The 19919-nt window shown below is 36.9% G+C and overlaps 2 protein-coding genes across 4 annotated transcripts in view; both read right to left on the bottom strand.

Annotated features, from left to right (window-relative positions):
• Positions 1 to 1090: 1090 nt before the first annotated feature.
• On the bottom strand, positions 1091 to 4329 carry LOC111465424 (leucine-rich repeat receptor-like protein kinase TDR). 2 transcript variants are annotated; one of them, XM_023109790.1, is made up of 2 exons: positions 1646 to 4329; positions 1091 to 1565 (listed from the first exon to the last, which is right to left on the bottom strand). In XM_023109790.1, the coding sequence occupies exons 1-2, from the start codon at positions 4326 to 4328 to the stop codon at positions 1258 to 1260; spliced, it is 2991 nt and encodes a 996-aa protein (XP_022965558.1). In that variant the 5' UTR covers position 4329; the 3' UTR covers positions 1091 to 1257. The 2 variants fall into 2 exon arrangements, with proteins under 2 accessions (XP_022965558.1, XP_022965559.1); XM_023109791.1 differs by having other exon boundaries at positions 1091 to 1567; positions 1681 to 4325.
• Positions 4330 to 8054: 3725 nt separating this feature from the next.
• The window catches only part of LOC111465446 (protein ENHANCED DISEASE RESISTANCE 2-like), a 16597-nt gene continuing 4732 nt past the window's right edge, over positions 8055 to 19919 (bottom strand). The window contains exons 9-22 of one of the 2 annotated variants that reach the window (XM_023109827.1): positions 19790 to 19890; positions 19614 to 19709; positions 19340 to 19404; positions 15146 to 15217; positions 14300 to 14470; positions 13174 to 13379; positions 12966 to 13032; positions 12166 to 12341; positions 11913 to 12014; positions 11449 to 11496; positions 10254 to 10397; positions 10084 to 10179; positions 8811 to 8912; positions 8055 to 8357 (exon numbers count right to left, since the gene is read on the bottom strand). In XM_023109827.1, coding sequence (XP_022965595.1) covers positions 8265 to 8357; positions 8811 to 8912; positions 10084 to 10179; positions 10254 to 10397; positions 11449 to 11496; positions 11913 to 12014; positions 12166 to 12341; positions 12966 to 13032; positions 13174 to 13379; positions 14300 to 14470; positions 15146 to 15217; positions 19340 to 19404; positions 19614 to 19709; positions 19790 to 19890 — 1539 coding nt within the window. In that variant the 3' untranslated portion in view covers positions 8055 to 8264. The remainder of the gene's footprint in view (positions 8358 to 8810; positions 8913 to 10083; positions 10180 to 10253; positions 10398 to 11448; positions 11497 to 11912; positions 12015 to 12165; positions 12342 to 12965; positions 13033 to 13173; positions 13380 to 14299; positions 14471 to 15145; positions 15218 to 19339; positions 19405 to 19613; positions 19710 to 19789; positions 19891 to 19919) is intronic. The other variant, XM_023109828.1, reaches the window with a different exon arrangement.

Below are 19919 nucleotides of genomic sequence, written 5' to 3'. Positions count from 1 at the left end.
AAAAAAAAAAAAAAAAAAAAAAAAAAAAAAAAAAAAAAAAAAAAAAAAAAAAAAAAAAAAAAAAAAAAAAAAAAAAAAAAAAAAAAAAAAAAAAAAAATATATATATATATATATATATATATATATATATATATATATATATATAGTTTTGGAAAGGCTTATTTTATTTATTGAATTTAATTTTCAAAACTAAAAATGAAATAGTTTTCTTAGGAGGTCTAATAAATTAAATTATACAAAAGCTCATATTTTTTAATTTTTTAAAAAAGGTTGAAAGGGTATTAATGAATATTTTAAATCTTAAAGGTATTTTTTAAATATTATTAAAAGTTTAAAATTATTTTTGTATTTTTGAGACAAATTGAATATTTTTATTAATTTAGTGTTTCAATCAAATAGCACACTAATGTTGGATCATTCTTGTAAGTTGTAACGAGTATCGTAACGGAATAGTCGTATTCTTAGCTATAAGGATTGAGCGGAAAAAGAAAAAAAGAAAAACATCTATCATATGCGAGAAGATTTAGACCGCTCTTTATTCTCACTCATTCACTCATTCACTCCATATACATATTTCTTCGTACTTCAACGACCTGGAATCAATTTTGCACGCTATCAAGATAATAAAGATCGATTTTTTTCTCTTAGTTCAACAATACATGTGTAGAAACCAAAATCCACAACTAGCAAATATTGCCAACTTTGACCCGTTACATATCATCGTCAATTTCACAGTTTTAAAACACGTCTATTAGGGAGAGGTTTCTACAACCTTTTAAGGAATGCTTCATTCCCCTCTCCAACCAATGGGACCTCACAATCCACTCCCTTGGGGTTAGCGTCCTCGCTGATACACAGCTCAATGTCTAGCTTTGATACCATTTTTGTAACAACCCAAACCCACCTAGCAGATATTGTCCGCTTTGGCCCATTACATATCGCCGTCAGCCTCACGATTTTAAAACGCGTCTCCTAAAGAGAGGTTTCCACACCCTAATAAGTAATGTTTCGTTCCCCTCCCACCTGCAATATGGGAGGAGAAAACTCGAACTTCTAGGCTTTAACGTGCCTCAACTGATCGAACCCAGGTAGCAAAAAACCGAGCATTTATAGAATAGACCGACTTTAATATAAATAGTATACATCAAACCACTAGTACTATAAAATTACTACTTACAAAACTACAATTTATACTATTTTGGAGGGGTAAAAATGAAGCCAAGAGTAAGAACACAACTTCTTGGTTCAAAATTTTACTATTTTACCTGTGGTTTTATATCTGATAACAGCTTCAACACATCTTCCATGGATGGCCTGTTGGATGGCCTGCTCCTACTGCATTGCAAAGCTACACCAAGCACCTGCCTTATCTCTTCCTGTGATGAATCTGCACAGCTAATCCCATTTTCTTTGTATATTTCTCTTAACAGAAGATCTCTCGCCTTGTTCTGTGTGCTCAATCCCGCGGTTGTCAACCGACCGTTGCTTAGAATTTCCAGGACGATCTCCCCGAAACTATGAACATCCATCCACAGCTCCTCCTCCGTTGAACTATTGAATTCACCTGTACAAGACGAGAACAGATCAGAACAACTTCAATCGGTACGCATGTAGCAAAGAAACATGTATGGTTTCAGCATATACCTTCTTTCGTTGTAGACGATAATGGAAATGCATCATTGTTAATCTGTTGTAGAAATCGGAGCCCGAATTCCGCTAGATGGGGTTCCATATTTTCGTTGAATATGACGTTACTCGACCTCAAGTCTCCATGTGGGATTGCGGGATAACAGTCATGGTGAAGAAAGTGTAGTCCTCTTGCTATAGCTATCACTAGATTGAGCTTAGTTGACCATTCCCTTTTGATAGCAATTTTCTCTGCTAGATTTCCATTGGGAAAGTAATCGTACAAAAGATAAACCATCTGTTTGTTGTAGCAGAATCCGAGCAATCTAACCAGATTCTCGTGCCTCGTACTACCTAATCGAGTTATGAAATCCGACATCGTCCTCATTCGTTTCGCTTCCCAGTCTATCTTCTTTATCAACACCGTGATCCCAGTCGGGAGAACTGCTTTGAATATCGAAGCAGACAATGGCAATATCGCTTCCTTCGATTCCGTAGCGTCAAAGCTCCTAAGAATATCATTAGCTGTGAATGGAGGAAGTCCAGTGAACGACACCATCTTCCATTTTCCTTTTCTCCCTCGTCGAAAGACAAAAATCCATGCAATCGAGATCGTCGTGATTATAACAAGACCTGCACATAGTATCAGGACGAGTATAAGCTTCCCCATCCCTTTGCTTCCCAGCACTGCCAATGAACCCGAACATGGCCTCAAAGGTGCTCCACACAGCTTAGGATTTCCAGCAAATGCACTCCTTCCCATTAACCGAAACACGTCGTTATCCGGGATGGAACCGGAGATATCATTGGAAGAGACATTTAGTAGAAGCAAGCTCGACGAATCCCGGAACTTATCAGGTATCGATCCATTGAAACCATTATGGGATAGGTCAATGGTGCTAATAGAAGGAAGACGTGCAAGTTCTTCCAGTATACGACCCGAGAGATCATTGAACGACAAATCTATCCGCACAAGAGCCTGGCAACTTACAACGCTTTCCGGGACATCTCCAGATAGATTATTATCACTCAATTCAATAGTAGAAATGGATTTACAGAGATGAAACTTAGGAAGGCTTCCTCTTATGCCACAATCAGAAGCTGAAAAGTTTTGAAGAAGAGGTAATGTCCATATCTCTGTAGGAACAACACCTCCAAGCTCTGGGTTATAAGAGATATTAAGGTATTGAAGGTTGAATCCTTTGCTTATATCTAAAGGAATCCCTCCACTAAACTTGTTCCGAGAGAGATCGACGTATGAGATACGAGGAAGACGACTAAAATTCAGAGAGATATCACCCGAAAACGAGTTATCCTCTAACCGCAATCGAACGAGCGACGAACAATTCGATAGAGAAGGGGAAACGCCACCACTAAACTTATTTGAAAAGAGTATCAACTTAAAAAGAACACCTCCTAAACAGATATCAACAGGGATATCACCCACAAACTTGTTTGTGGACACATCCACCCATTTAAGCTTTCTATTGCTACCCAAATTGCTTGGAAGTGGCCCAGAGAACTGATTGTTCCATATAAAAAGAGTCTCCAATGAAGGAAGCTCTGCAATACCCATTGGAACAGAGCCAGACATTTCATTATACATAAGACTAAGCAGTTTAAGATTCTTGAACTTTGAAAAGCTTTCAGGAATTGGCCCAGAAATATGATTATCAGAGAGATCTAAGCTAACCAGAGAAGAGATTTGGCTTAGTTCATCAGGCAAGAACCCAGAAAACTGGTTTCTAAAGAGGAACAGAGATTCAAGTTTTGTTAGATTACCAAGCTCTTTAGGAATTGAACCAGATAGATACCCACCAGCAATGTCTAGATATCGAAGGCTACTCATGTTGCCAAGCTCCCATGGGAGCCTTCCATGGTAATTATTGTAGCCAATTTCCATGTGGGTCACTGTTTTGAGCTTACCCAATTCAGGGGGTATGTTTCCAGTAAGGAAGTTCCCTGCAAGATGGATGAACTCAAGGCTTTTGAAAGAGCCATATTCTGAAGGGATTGATCCATTGAAGTAGCTACCAGCTAAGTTGAGGAACTTTAAATGTTCAAGCTCTGGAAGATCAACCGGTAATGACCCAGAAAAACTATTGCTAAAAGCATCAAGAACAACCAAATTTTCAAGAACAGATATCCCAACAGGAAAATGATCAGAAAAATTGTTTCTACTGATATCCAAGCTTCTTAGATTAGTGAGATTGAAGATTCCAATTGGGAGTTTCCCAGAAAAATAGTTATGGCTTAGGTTAAGATCAACGAGTTCTTTAAAAACATGAAACTGCTCACCGAAAATCGCCCCACCAAGGTTCTTCATCGAGAGGTTGATTCCGATAACAATGGTGGAATTCTTGTCGCATTTGATTCCTGACCAAGAACAGCCATGGATTTTCCCAGATGGGTTTTGTTTAGAAGGTATAATCCAATCGCTCAAACTGCCAAAATCATCGAGAAATTCAGATTTCAAGGTGAAAAGTGCTTCAGTGTAACGATCGGTGGCGGATGCCGCTACACAAAGAAGGAAGAACAGAAGAACATTGAAGAACAGGTATCTAAAAACCTCCATTGGAGCTCGAATAACCCCACAATAGAAACAAGTTCTAGTTGGATTTAAGAAGCGATCAAAATGCATGGGGACTAGAGAAAGCTTCCATAAGAGGGGCCCTTGCATTTTGGAATTAAAAATGTTCATATTTGAAGCATCTTCTTTTTGCCATCGCTTTACAAAGGGTGAGAATCCAATAATGATCATGACTGACAAATTTGAGTTGGAATTTGAGCAATATGGGGAGGCATGAAATCCCATAAATATTGGAAAATTTTGTGTTTATTTGGCTAAGGAACAAAACAAAATTCCTTTGATTGTTCCACTTTTTAGCTAAATAAGTTCAATTTCTTGCTGAATTTATGGTGAGGTCTTCGAGATGGATTGGATGCAATTTGAGGTATGAAAATAACATCTTTTGAAGAAATTAAGGAAGATGTTTTGGATAAGATATATTTGTTGAGAATAGTCCAAGTTTCATATCGACTAATTAAGGGGACGATCATGAGTATATCAGTAGAAGACACTGTATCTTTTTAGTATGAGGTCTTTTGGAGAAACCAAAAGAAAAGTCGTGAATACGGTACGATGGCCTAGAGATGCAGGGATGGTAAGATTGTGACAAACTGCAAGGATGGAAGGACGGAGACAGACGACGAGTTCAAAAAAACATGCTGTAATGGATGACTTTCGACTACAAATGATTGGGTAATTGGGGAGGAGAGGACCAATTGACACTAAGACTCCTATGTTATGAACCCCTAACCTCCGCAATGATAGAAGTCACTCCCACCAATTTTCAACAATCCTCCCCTCTAACAAAGTACACCCTAGAGTCTCCCTTGATACCTATGAAGCCTCTGAATAGTCTCCCCTTAATCGAGACTCGCCTCCTTCTCTAGAGCCCTAGTCACTTTTGGCTACACTTTCGAGGCTCACAACTTAGTTGTTCGACACTTCAGGATTATATTGACATAACTAAGTTAAGAGCATAACTCTGATACCATATTAGGAACCACGAACCTCCATAATGATATGAGACCATAAACGTGAGAATATTTTTAAAAAATATATTTTTACCATCTAAGTTTTCATAAAAACTCGACACATCACTAGTCAACACTCCAGTAAATGAAAAATAAGGATATAAAAAGTAATATGAACCCGTTTTTATGAATAAAAAGTCGTGTTCTTTCGTTTTAACTAAAAAGTATTTATTTATAAAAGTCGTTTAATTTAACAATATGATAAAGCTTAATGAAGATTGGTTTAAGCTCCTTTATGGTGGGGACACCTCACATAGTTTATTTACATTGTGATTGTAGTAATAATGATGGAGCTAAGCTTCATAATGCATGGAGAGATAAAAACTACACAAAGGGTAAATTAGTCTTTTTACCTTTATTATGATAAAAATATTTAAAATATTTCAATTCAATGGTGAATTAGGGTAATTCATTTCCATTTTCAATTTTACGGGTAATGAATTTTGATATTTACTTATTTACCGAGCTGAAATGGAGGGAAATAGCAGTAGTCTAGCAACGGGAAGCTGTAACCAACGAAAACTTATAGTCGAAAACTAACCGACTAAAAAATAATTGTAGTTATCAATCTTATATTAATAATTCAATTTTTAATATAACCAATTTGAATATAGTTCAACTGACAAATAAATTAGAAAAATGGGGAAAAATCACCAAATGGGACAAGGATAACGTTAATTATGCATGATGATGAGAGGTGGTTTGGAAAGTGAGATAAGGACAAAAGTTGCCAACAATAATCAAACAAAACCCTAATTTCATTTCAATTATTTTATAAAACCCTTTTCATATATATATATATATATATATATATATATATATATATATATATATATATATTTGTGTGTGTATGTATATGTATGATATTAATTAAAAATAATAAAAATTAAGACGTTGATTTTGTAGCAAATAACGATAAAGAATGTTCGTGAAATTTTTGTGGATAGAAGTAGAAACAAAAACTTCTTATGTTACGTTGTTCGGTCAAGAGGTTACAAATTTGGGTCTACTCGTCTCACACATAGTCTAACTCAAACAAGTATAGTATAAGATTCATACAGTTATGTATATGAAAATCTCACATTGTTTTGATAATGTTGTTGGTCTTAATGCGGTTTGATATAAAACTTTTGAGACTCAATAAATCTTTTTTTTATTAAAAAAAACATGTGACATCGAGTAAAATAGAGGTACATGAATGAACTTATAACATATTAGTGATCATAAGGATAGAATGAGTAAGAAAGACTTACAAGAATTGAACGTTACTACCTATACCAACAAAGTGTACCTTCATTTTTCGGTAACTCAATTATTTTCCTATGAAGCATGTGAATGAGGATAAAACGTGTTGAAATAACTCGTGTTGGTTTGCGAGAATAGTCTTCACTCTTGAAAATAAGAAATGGGTAATGAGACTATGTTGTAAGAGAATGTCGAGACGGTTAGATATCCGAAAAAAAATCAAATAATAACCGTAAATTGTGTTGATTTTGTGTATCGGAGAGAGAATATAGAAGTAGAATACGAAGTATACATGAAAAGGAGTGTGGAGGGCAACAAAAAGATGAATGGACATTTAAGTACAAAAGACACAAAAAAATTGTCCATTGTGCTTTTAAATCTTTTCTCCTTTCCTCCAATATTCCAAATTTCACTCATTTTTTCTAACCAATAATATGAACATTTAGATCGATCGAAAATATAAGACCTAAAACAGTACGAGATATTATCAGCTCGGGAAGTTTAAACCTTTGAGAGGGAAGAGGGAATCCGAGGAGAAAGGGTTTTAAAGTATATTAACAAAAACGGGATGACAATCGTGCGGCCTCGATCAAAGAAGTGAACAAAACAAAGAAACACATCTTTTAAGGGAAAAAATGATTAATTTGACAGCATAAAACAAAAGACTATTGGGGTAAAAAAAAAAAAAAAAAAAAAAAAAAACGAACGTTGCTTGCTTGCATAATTGTAACAAATACTTGTCTCGGGTAGGTCGGAATCTCTCTCTGCTGCCACCATCCAATTATGGTCAATAAAAAGAGAGAAAATATTTTCCACTTTTCGCAATTTTATTGGTGTTTCTCTTCTTGATCGACTCGAGTAGATCGAAATCTCTCCGATCCCACCATAAAGAGAAGGAAAATATTTTCCGCTTTTCTCCATCCTATTGGAGTTTCTCTAGTTTTTATCAACAACTAAACAGGGGAAGCAAAGATTTCTAGATATCGTTGTTTGAAGTGTTTTTTCACTTCCACATTTAAAATTTTTTTTGATAATAAATCTCTAAATTTTTAATATCGTTGTCATACGAAGCTATTATACACAAAAACAAAAATTTCGATATTTATTCAACATGAACCTCTTGGCATAAAATTGAAAGTTGAAGTACCTGAAACGAAACTTCCTTGATGGGATAAACATTATGCAAATTAAATCATCCAATCAACCTAAAGTTTGTCCACTGATATGATCATAAAGTAAAGCAAAGAGTCGTTGGGAGTGGGGTAAAGTGATTGCAGAAAGGCCTTTTTTTCTCATTTTTTTTGGCTTCAAGATGGAAAAGATTAGCCCTGCAACAGTATAATCATTATATATATACATATATGATTGATGATACTGAGCTGGTGGAATTATGATGAACAAAAGCAGAGAAATAATCAAGAACAGTGATGAACAATGTGAAACAATTTGCAGCAGTAGAACAGGGTGAGGCCTATCCCATCAATCCAATTCCTTCATTGAATTTGATTCAAATTACGATAAAACAAACAGAATGAATGATCTGTTACTGATAGATCGATGAATCAATGAACAAAATCAAATATTGATCCCTCTGAATGAGCTAGAGGAGAAGTAAAGATTTTATTGCTGATTTCATTATTAATTTATAATAGGTGTACTGATCACTTGTCTTGACTATACTCAGATGAACAGACTACCAGATGTAAAGCCTCGCTAAAGTGACCATGTTACAAAGAATGAATGAATGAATGAATGTGAGAAAGTTTGGTAAATGTAGTAACATGTAGAGACCTCATTTTTCCAAATTTACTGCTGAATCGAGCCTGACACGGTTTAGCCGAACCGTTCCAAGAATGTACTCGGGCAACTCTTCCTCTTCCTTTGCCTGCATTTGTAAATATCTGTCAGCATCCACAGTACTATGATGAATTAACCTGTCAAAATATGTCGATAAACAAAACTACTATGGCTAACAAATGAAAATATCAGCCATTTCCTTCATTGTTTCTGTAATTTCTTGAGGGGTGGGAGTGTGAGATCCGAGAGAAACGAGTGCCAGCGAAAATGCTGGGCCCCGAAGGGGGTGGATTGTGAAATCCCACATCGATTGGAGAGGGAAATGAAACGTTCTTTATAAGGGTGTGAAAACCTCTCCCTAGAAGACGCGTTTTAAAAACATTGACGGAAGCCCGAAAGAAAAAACCCAAAGAGGACAATATCTGCTAGCGGTGGACTTGGGCTTGGATTGTTATAAGGAGTGTCTATACAAGAATCGGAAGAGAAGCAAATAGGGTTCTGGGATATGGATACAGAAACATAGTAGGCATAGAGTGACAACCTCTATGAGAATCGCAAGGTCAACGACTAAGCTTGTGACATATCCAAGGACGAGGCCAATAACACTCCTGGCTACTGTTGAAGATCCAATATCCACATCAATCTGCAAGAAATTTATAAAGAAGTTAGTAAAATAACTTAACATATCTTAGAACATGTGTATCTGATATGGCTTAAAAGACCTCTGGTATTATTTATCAACAATAGAACAAAGCTATAATACTTCAGCAGTTCAAGATGTCTGGTGCTTGACTCTTGGCCAAAAATGCAAGACTAAACCGAATATCTCTACACACACCAAATCCTAATTGCCTCCCGAGAACAGATTAGTACGTCCACCACTAGTAGGATATTAGTATGGGATTAGGGAGACTTCGATGTAAATAGGGGGAGTGAGGGATCTTGGGAGAGGAGGATTACTTTGGGAGAGATAACTCTCTTGAAAGGCTACTGATATTGCAATCTCTTTTGATATCGTGTTTGTCAGATCCCACATCGGTTTGAGAGGGGAACGAAGTATTCTTTATAAGGGTGTGGAAACCTCTCCGTAGCATACCCGTTTTAAAAACCTTGAGGGAAAGCCCGAAAGAGAAAACCCAAAGAGGACAATATCCACTAGCAGTAGGCTTGGACTGTTACAGTTGGTATCAAAACCAGATACCGGGCGATGTGCCAGTGAGGAGGCTGAACCCCGAAGGGGGGTGGACACCAGGCAGTGTGCCAGCGAGGACACTGGGCTCCGAAGGGTAGTGGATTGGAGGGTCCCACATCGATTAGAGAGGGGAATGAGTGTCATGGGTCCCAAAGAGGGGTGGATTATGAGATCCCACATTAAATGGAAAGGAGAACGAAATATTCTTTATAAGGGTACGAAAACCTCTCCCTAGTAGACGCGTTTTAAAAGCCTTGAGACAATATCTGCTAGCGGTGAGCTTGGGCTGTTACAGTGTTATTGGGATCCTAACACTTCATTCAGTTATCCTATCCGATTTGCTTCTAGCATATGTAAAACACGTCGGGGGTTTGGCGTTCTTAACGACATCATCTACTATTCAAGAACTAGAAGAACTCCACATAGGGTGTAGTAAAGTTAAATAATGTGAAGCAGATGATACATGCAGTAAATTTTATCGACCTTGACATGAACTTGCCTAGCAAGAAGACACAGACAATATCTCTCAACTTGGTATGTCTAAGTAAGCGTAGGACATCTCTAGCAAAAATTGCACCTGCTTATGAATGCATGCTACTAAGAATGGGTTAGAGTTATTTACTTCCAGAAAATTATCCTGTCTAAGGTACTTGCATTTAACTGCTTTGCCCAAAAGGCAAGCTTTCGTTCCAACTGCACGCTTAACCATCCAATATCCCTGTTGAATTAAACTAATCATTAGTAGCAATATCATCAAGAACTTTTGAAATATAAGATATCAATATGATGTACCTCCACAATGCTGGGGATTAATTTAAATCTAGAATCCCGATACATGTCATTTCCATCCACAAATTTACCCAGCAAAGAACTTTTGTTTACAGGCCTATCTGCAGCATAATACATAACCATACTATAGTTTGGCTTGGCTGGAACCTGAAATAGAAAGCCATATAAGAAGCTCGGACATGTCACAAGAACTTTTCTGTCAACCCATTAGAGTATGAAGACTATAGTATAAAAAATATGCTTGCATTTACACCCATATAAAGCCATATATAAAATTGGATTAATAAAAGAGCCAATGATTCCATAGAGCCATCAGAGGTGTGACTATGTGAGATCCCACATCGATTGGAGAGAGGAACGAGTACCAGCGCGGACGCTTGGACCCAAAGGGGGGTGGATTGTGAGATCCCACATCGACTGGAGAGAGAACGAGTGCCAGCGAGGACGCTGGGCTTCAAAGGAGGGGTGGATTGTGAGATCCCACACTGGTTGGAGTGGGGAACAAAGCATTCTTTATAAGGGTGTGGAAACCTCTCACTAACCGACGCATTTTAAAAACTTTGAGGGGAAGCCCGAAAGGGAAAGCCCAAAGAGAACAATATCTGCTAGCGGTGGACTTGAACTATTATATAATTTCTCTCTAGCCATAGATTCTAGTAAAAGCTTATTAAGGAACACATAAAGACCAATCGAAAACCTCCAAGATGTAGGAACGGTATTTACGAGCAAAAGAGAAAGATGAGAATAGGTGCCTGTAAGATTCTTCGTTCACTTCGCACATGGCACACTGACTTGGAGATTAAGCAAGTGGGGTTCTTCTTCGCAACCTATTATTGATCCTAATGCGTGCTTTCATGACTGAGCTCCCATAAGAAGAATATGATCTTCATGGGAAAACTGCCGTGGGGTCTAAAGAATTTATATGTAAATGGGGCCGCAATTGGAGTATGCAAGCTACCTCTAGATGAAGCTCAAGACTACGAAAAATATTGAGCTACATAACCATTCACCTGTAGCTAATGACCTCTAACCACTCTACTCAACTTTCGAGGTTATAATGTTTAATACCTATAAATAAGTTCGAAAATAAAAACAAACCAAGCATGATTGTTGCCTTGCAGCTCTAGAACCAAGTTCAAGATTATAAAAATTAATAATAATAACTAATTTCACAAGAAATGTAGATGGTTGCACATACCTGGAGGTTAATAATCAGCACGAATGGGAGCTTCTTTCCAGCTTCTGACTGATATTGAAAAGGAAATAGTTAATTATAATGTAGTTAAATCATACAACTCTACATTCGTCAGGATGGATTGTATGTAAGTATACTACACGCAAGTTTTGGTTGCTTTTCTTTCGTAATTGTGGTCGAAACGAAATCAAAGATTTTCACAAGGAAAACAGCTTCCTTGGTTTGATAGATTTGAATCAGCTCGTCTCAAGACCTCTTCTTGGTGTTCTTTGTCGAAGTAGTTCGTGGGATTTTTGCTTCGAAGTGGAACGCTTTTATATATCCTTCTTAGTTTGAATTGTTCTTTGCTGTTTTTTCGTTACTTTTGTTCATTCTCATGTGGTGTTTGAATTTTAGAACACTAAGCTCTTTTTAGTTATATCAATGAAAAGTGTTTCTTGTTCTAAGACAAATGCAAGTGAAAATACCTGAACTAAATTTTGGGGATGCAATGCAATGCCATCATAGCTTTTATCAACTTTGAACCAATCTACTGCTATGAGATTGAGAAGGGGATCTCCTCCCGTTACCTGAAACCAATTTTATATAGCCAAGGAATGAGCTAAAAACAATCATAATGATGACTGATAAATAATTATATTCCAAAATTGGTCTCGAGTCTTCCCCTCGTCCCACGAAATTATATATATAACTTATAACTCACGAGAGAACAAAGCCCACCTTAGAGTTATCTTTGAGGTAATTTTTGCCTCTTATCATGAACCCTGCTCCACCTGGAGAAGTCCAACAGTTTGTATCAGTGTCCACCCCCCCTTTCTGCAAAGAACCTTTAATCTGGCATGTGTCCAAGACAATAGGAACAATGCTATGATCTAGCTCCTTATTTGCATCGACAGCTGCAACCACGATAATCACTCGTATTACCGAACATTTTTCATTTAAATGGAAACTACATGTAAAATAGGTTATGATATATAACTATGACCTTTTACTTGTGGGTCAATTCAAAATAGCAGTGCCTCTGTATGTATGTCGGTATGCATGCAAATACGCATGCATGGAAGTATATATCTTTTGTATGTGTAGATGATGTTGGAGCGTTGATATACCCATTAGTTTAAGCTTTTGGGTTGATTGGTGATTTAACAAGGTATCAGAACCGGACGGTCCTATGATGACATTTCCTCCCCAATTAATATTGATTTCCATTTGTTGGACCTTCTACAAATTTCTAAGCTCACAAGTGGAGTGGAGAGTTAGAGTGTTGACATAATTAAGTTTTCTATATTTCACGTTTTTACTCCCTAATTCTCTCTTCGGTCTCAATCGTTCATCTTCAAGGCTATATTTTTCTCGAAAACAATAGGAAAAAGAACAGTCATGAAACCTGTCTCATTCTGAAAATCACAACCAAAAGTTTCTAGTTTCTTATGGTGTGGGGAACGAATATGTAAGCAACTTGTTTGCTTGATATTTAGTTTCACCGTATAAAAAATGGGACGGTATGTGAAGAGACAAACCTGATGACTGCTTCGAAGAAAAGCCTGCTATAGCCCATGAAACATTTTTCAGCTTCACCTTTAAGTCCTATAATAAATAAACAATAAATAGGCGTTTAAATTTCAGGGCAAGGGAAGCTTTGTGTGTACAATTTTAAGATCTTGATGAATGATTAGTGGGGGATCAAGAAATGACCCTAAACCAAATTCAACATCAGAAGAGAACTACCTTGTTGCCAACTTCTTTATCATTGTCACTATCATCTTCCGAAGATGATGATGAAGCAGCAGCCATAGCATCATAAAATTCTTCCTGTGTTCCTCTATCATCATAGTTGCCATTCGTACCAGAGACATCTGAGGTTTTTGAATGGACAACAGTGGGCCAGGGTTCATAATATAGAGAGGGATTTGCTAATGCATATTCCTTTAAACCTGAAAATTGGGAATACATAAACAAAATTTTCAGTGAAAGAGGATCCTAGTTCATTCCTTTTAGCTTTGGCTAAAAAAAGATTAAGTCAAGTTATTGAAAGTAAACACATGATTAAGTAAATAGTGGACACTTATTCGGACATAGCAAAGGAAATATTACGATGAATTTCAATAACTAAATGTACAAAGCAAACACGTCTTGTTTATTTTATCTTTTTATCCACTTTGAAACGCTGACTAGGTTTAGTTGACCTTTTTCCTTTTAGACATGAAGGTCAACTAATCCGATGAGCAGTTTAGAAAACCTTAGTTTGCCCATCAGTTTGAGGATGACACGAGTTTAGAACAGCAATCCTTATGATTTGCCTAACCAGGAGAAGGAACAGAGCATCTCAAACTGGTTAGTTAGTCAATCGTCAAGAGAGAGGGATTTGTTTTTCCCTTTCTTTTTGTTAACAAGAAACAATTTTTTACTGATATAATAAAAATGATTAAAGTTTACCTACTTTGGATACTCACTCAGGCCTTTAAAGGTAGGACTAGTATTGAAACGAGTTTAAGCGGATCGTTTCAAGATTTTGTCTCAGTGGATCAAGGAGAAAGGGGGCTCGGCGGGAAAAGGATTATAACATGAGAGAAGCAAGGAGGGTCGTGATCGATATCGCTGGGCTAGTGCGGCTCGAGTAAGGGATACGAACTCCAAGCATTTGAATGTTTGGAGTTTGCACTCAAAAAACAACCTTTGACAGAAAAGTGTTGTTAGTGACCTCAGACTCTAGCCTAGCGAGTAGTTCCTGTGAGTTGAAAGAGATAGCAAGAGCTGAACTATTATATAAATAGGTAGCAACAGAATATGGTCGGATAAGCCATTATATAATTGGAAATATATATATAATGGTTTTTTTTCGTAATCAACATACCTGCAACTTGGCACAGCAAAGCATAAGGAACACTCTTTTCAAACTTTGAAGGGTGGTGTCTCTGCCATTTAGACCAACCTGCCGGTTGTATCTCTAGTATTTGAGTAACAAGACATTTTGGAACTTTTGAACCCATGGATGTGTTTAAGCACCTTATCTCCCAAGTTGAAGCTACAAGAAAATTTAAAACAAAACTATGAAAAAACCATCTTGAAACTATAAATTTAATGTATGAAAGAACACAACCAATAATAGTAGAGACAAGAACATAGTAAATTCGGCAAGAATTTTAACCTTAATGAACGGTAAAAAAAAGCCATCTTCTCACTTTAGAGATACAAACAAGATCATATGTTCAAAGAAAGTAAAAGGCAAGAAAAAGGAAGAGGAAGAAACAAAAGAAGACAGAATAAAACAGAGATGAATAATGATGAGTTGGACATTTGGGGAGGATTCTAGATCAAATATTCTCCATATTCTTTGTGGGTAATTATTAGTGAATTTGTTAGCTATTTACTGTGGTTAGTATGTTTAACCACCTCTGTATTTACAACCCATTATCCCATACGCTAAGCCTATATGTAAAGGCTAAGGCAAATAGTGCCACAAGGCATTCAGCTCCACCACATACAAATATAAAAATAGGGGTAAACTGCATGTGCACAATAGTGTATAATTCATCAAAAGGTCCGTTAAGTGAAAGTACTCTCCAACCAGTAAAAAGGTTAATCAAACTATTGAAGCTTTAAATAGAAAAACACAGAATAGTTCTAAGTTCCTGTTTCCTTCTTAATCGCATTAGAAATCTAGGGGGAGAAAGAAATCAAGGGAAGAAAGAACTCATACGGTTAATCCGTGTACGTCGATATCCTGATCTATGTGGTTTCTTTTTATGAACGCAAGGAATTTGCAATATTGCTGCATTAGCAAAGAGAAAGTATAGTTAGGCCAAAAAAATACTCAAACAGAATTCTTCGCAAGGCTAGCAAATAGAATCAACACAATTCCAATGCCGCCGCAACCCATTCACTGATAAAGCAACAGAGTTGACTTGCCTCAGGCAATCAATTGGATAAGTTCAGCATTTGAGATAACATCATACATAACTTTTTTTTTTTTTTTTGAATAACACATGACTTTTGACCTGTGAGGTTCTCTACACACAATCAATCTGAAAAACTCAATCAATCAAACACAAACACGGCAGAATTCCAATAGAAAACAGCACTGTTCTATTGAAAATAACTCCCTAACCACAAGAAAACAAAGTTCACAGCAAACAAACAACAACTAAAACAGAGGAAATCAAAATACTCCAGCTTAACCAAGAGAGCTGGTTCTCTCCTACCCTGGCCTACAGCCACAAAATACCACAATGGATTCTCTCTTCTCCCTAAACTGGACAAAAACAACCTTCCGTTCATAACCATACCGAGCACGTCCTACTACCCCCACTAACTGTCAGTGGTCGAATTTCCTGAGTTGCCCCCCTTAGAATATGTCTTCACAATGGGAGACCTCCATAACTTTGTAAAAGGATATGTTCTGGTTACTAAATTGGTAGACTGACAAAAATTTAGCCTGTCTCATAAGCATGATAAAAACTTCTCATATCACGGTTAACAATGTTCATAATTTCCGTTGGCCAAACTGTCCAGAAGTTGACGGACTATCTCTATTATTGGTTGTAACAAACTACCTGGTAGTAGTTAGGTTTATATCGTATAAATAGCGTAAATTGTAAATAAAAATCAAATAAATAGCAGTTAGGTTTGTATCCAGCAAAACCAATTATTGGTCCCTAGACACACTAGCACACTAAAGAATGAAGAGGGTCCTTGGGAAACTATTGAACCCCTAGACACACTAAATAACCAAGCCCACAAAACCAATTATTGAGTCCACACCTAGTACCGATTCTAATTATGAGTCCACCCATACTAATGTAGATTATCAGTCCACCCCTATTGCCATAGAGTTACCAGCAGAACCATACACTCCATCTCTATTACCAAATCTGTTGTTCTTTCAGGTATATGTGCTAGAAGGAAAGTCATTTCAGAATTGATACAAGTCCAACATCCGACTCTACTCAAAATGAGGATGTAACACAAATACCAATAGATGATAGACCCATAGCTCTCCGAAAACCTACTAGATAATGCACAAAATGACTCTTATACCCCCTACCAAACTATGTCTCTCTTGAAAGACTATCCCCATCACACAAGAGTTTCATTGTGACTCTAAATTCAATAGTTATACCTAACACAGTTTCTGAAGCTTTATTCAAAAGAGAATGGCAAGATGCAATGAAAGAAGTAATGAATGCTCTAGAAAAGAATAACGCATGGGAAGTTGTGGATAAGCCAAAAGGAAAAAATATAGTTGAGTGTAGGTAGCTTTTCACAGTAAAGTACAAGGATGGTGGAATGTTGGAAAGGTATAAGACAAGGTCGGTAGCTACGGGATACACTCAAACTTATGGTATAGATTACTAGGAGACATTTGCCCTACCTATGAAGATGAACGCCGTAAGAACATTGCTACCCTTAGCTGCCAACTTAAATTGGCAACTTTCACAGTATGATGTGAAGAATGCATTTCTTCATGGCGATCTAGATGAAGAAATCTACATAAGCACTCCTGGATTTGAAAGCTCAAGAGGTAAAGTATGCAAATTGAGAAAGGCCTTGTATTGACTAAAACAATCATCAAGGGTGTGGTTTGGAAGGTTCACAAAAGTAATGATAGACTGGGTATAAGCAAAGTCAAGGAGATCACATTCTCTTTATCGAGCATTCAAAATCAAGAAGAGTTATAGTGCTTCTAGTGTATGTAGATGACATCATAGTCACTGAGATAATGAAGAATAAAATTTTAAACTAAGAAGAAAATTGATGAAAGAATTTGAGATCAAAGAACTTAGAAAGCTAACGTACTTCCTCAGTATTGAAATAGCATACTAAGCTCAGGGTATTTTCATATCACAACAGAAATGTAGGATGGATTTATTGATGGAAACAAGAAAAAATGGATGTAAACCTACAACAACACAAGAGATCCGCACCAAAAATTGGGAGAGTCAAAAGAACTTGTAGTGAACAGAGAAATGCATAAGAGACTAGCAGGGAGGCTTATATATCTAGCTCTCTCGACCGACATATATTCAGTGAGGGTAATCAGCCAATTAATGCATGATCCATGGGAGCCTAACCTTCATATAGAGTATTACGTCAATTGAAAGGAACTGAAAAGGAATTTTTTTCAAACAGAACAATTCTCTTGTATTGGAAGCTTACACCGATGCTGACTATGCTGGATCAGTAGTGGACAGAATATCTACTACAGGGTATTGTACTTTTCTTGGAGGTAATTTAGTAACATGGAAAAGCAAAAAGCAAATGTGGTGGCTAGATCATCTGCCGAATCAGAATTCTGAGCTATTACACAAGGGTTATGTGAACTCTTATGGTTGAAGATAATTCTTGATGAATTAAGTGAGAAGCATATTGAAATAAAGTTATACTACGACAACAAATCAGCTATCAATATTGCACACAATCCTATCCAGCAGATAGGACAAAACATATTGAAATTGATCGACATTTTATCAAGGAGAAATTGGAGGAGGTAGTATTCATTAGTTTTATGCACTCACAACTTCAACTAGAAAATAAAACAAAAGAACTTCAAAATTCAATATTTCATGAGTTAGTATTCAAACTAGAAATGGATGATATCTATTCCTCAGCTTGAGAGAGAGTGTTAAAGGAATGACCTTGATTTAAGGAATATTTGAGTTATCCCTCTTTGAAATTACAATAGAAAAGCAGCAAGTTAATTTGAACTTGTAACGAGACTTTATGCGAGAAGGGCCAAACAAAGATGGAGGTAACCACTTGGTTAGTTGTAAGAAAGTTGATGCACCTTTAATTTATGGAGGGCAGGGGGTTGGAGATTTGAGAAGAAAGAACCTGGCATTGCTCTCTAAGTGGCTGTGGAGATTCATTCAGAAGGAGACAGCTTTATGGAAGACAGTTATCAAAAGCAAATATGGGCGTCTGATGGTAGATGGCTGCCAAAGGAAATTAAGAAGAGCTCAAGTTGCAGCCCCACGAAACACATTGGTAAAAACAGCAGCTCTTTTTAAAGAAATATCAGTTACAAGCTTGGAAATGGGGAAAAGTCGTTTTTGGGAGCATAGGTGCGCTGCAAATAGTCCATTTTGTGAGGAATTCCCCTCCAGTTACGTTTTAGCTAATTCCAAAAGGCTTCCTACTGTCAGAGATTGTTGGTCAGTTGGAGTTGAAGCTTGGGATCTAGGGCTCTTTGATAGAGAGTTGGAGGAATGGGCCAGTCTCACCACAATTTTAGAGGGAAGGAAGCTAAAGGGAGAGAAGGATAAAGTTTATTGGGATTTTTCCAGCAAATCAACCTCAAAGTTCCTGTACAGGTCCCCTACTTTTTCGAGCCACGATCTTACTAGTCTGATTTCGAAAGGAAACAGCCTAAAGAATACCACTTTCTTCATTTGGTCTATCGCTCATGGTAATCTAAATACAACGGACAGGAATCAAAAACAATATCCACCCCTCCTTTGCAATCAAAACTCTGAGAGTAGTAATCATATTTTCCTTCACTGCCCTTTAAGCCTATAAGGGGTGGATGTTCCTCTTGAATCTCTATGATTTGGCCTGGTGTACTCCAAAAGAGGTGTTTTGTTGAAAATGTACGGTTTACAGCCTCTACATGGAGTGTTTTACACACTCATTTTTGTAATACATAGTGTAATCTGATTAATTTAGCTTGGAGGTCTTCTTTTGTTATCAATCCTTCGAATTAGGCTTAGGAATCCCTCATCCCGAAGGCCATTAGACCGTGTTCTCCATTTTGTTGAACATATGCTGTAAAGTTTCCTATTTAAAAAAATGATGTTTAACAGCAGCCAATCTGTTCTCAAATCACCAGAAACTATATATATATCAATGGCCTTTTAAAACAGTGTAGCATAATAGAAGTACGAAATGTTTCTCTTACTATAAGTTCCATCTTGTCCTCGAAACCATTGTCGAGAGAAGACAAAATCTCTTTTGCCTTGCGATCTGCAGTCGAAACACAATATAGAAATATATGAATAAAAAACTGAACAAGAATTTGAACATAAGTCGAAAACAGACAATTATATGGAACTAATCACCTTAACAAGTTTGTTTGTTTTAAGGTAAAGCATATTAGTAGAATATTAAGGTTAAGAAAAGTAAACGTGACAATGTTAAACTATGTGACCAAGTCGTAAGTCTTGTAGCATTACTGGCTAAGATGCGTGGGATAATTCGTCCCATAAAGAATATCATAATGCCCATGGTAAGCTTCAACCAGTTCCATGTCACTTATCAGTGTATCCCACCTGCACACATTGATATCAAAGTCAGAACTCCGAGGTCGAAACCATTGAATCCAAACTCAAAAGAAATATTAGCAACTAACTCATATCTCTGCCTCCAGTCCGAGTTCAGGATTATATCGAAAACAGTATCCGCATGAGCGTCAACGACACCAACAGACTTCACGAGAACCCCTTTACCACTCTGGAAAAAAAAAAAAAAAAAAAAAAACA

This window comes from Cucurbita maxima, unplaced genomic scaffold (assembly GCF_002738345.1).
Source record: "Cucurbita maxima cultivar Rimu unplaced genomic scaffold, Cmax_1.0 Cma_Scf00029, whole genome shotgun sequence".
Lineage (NCBI taxonomy): Eukaryota > Viridiplantae > Streptophyta > Magnoliopsida > Cucurbitales > Cucurbitaceae > Cucurbita > Cucurbita maxima.
The sequence above is the reverse complement of the archived record's forward strand: the minus strand, read 5'-3'. Positions and strand labels throughout refer to the sequence as shown.

What these genes read in the sequence shown, in the direction of transcription:
- LOC111465424 (XM_023109790.1), bottom strand. Translation starts at nt 4,328, where the DNA reads ATGAACATTTTTAATTCCAAAATGCAAGGGCCCCTCTTATGGAAGCTT. An exon ending in ATCGTCTACAACGAAAGAAG is followed by an intron (nt 1,566 to 1,645) that starts GTATATGCTGAA and finishes CGTCTTGTACAG; the next exon opens with GTGAATTCAATAGTTCAACG.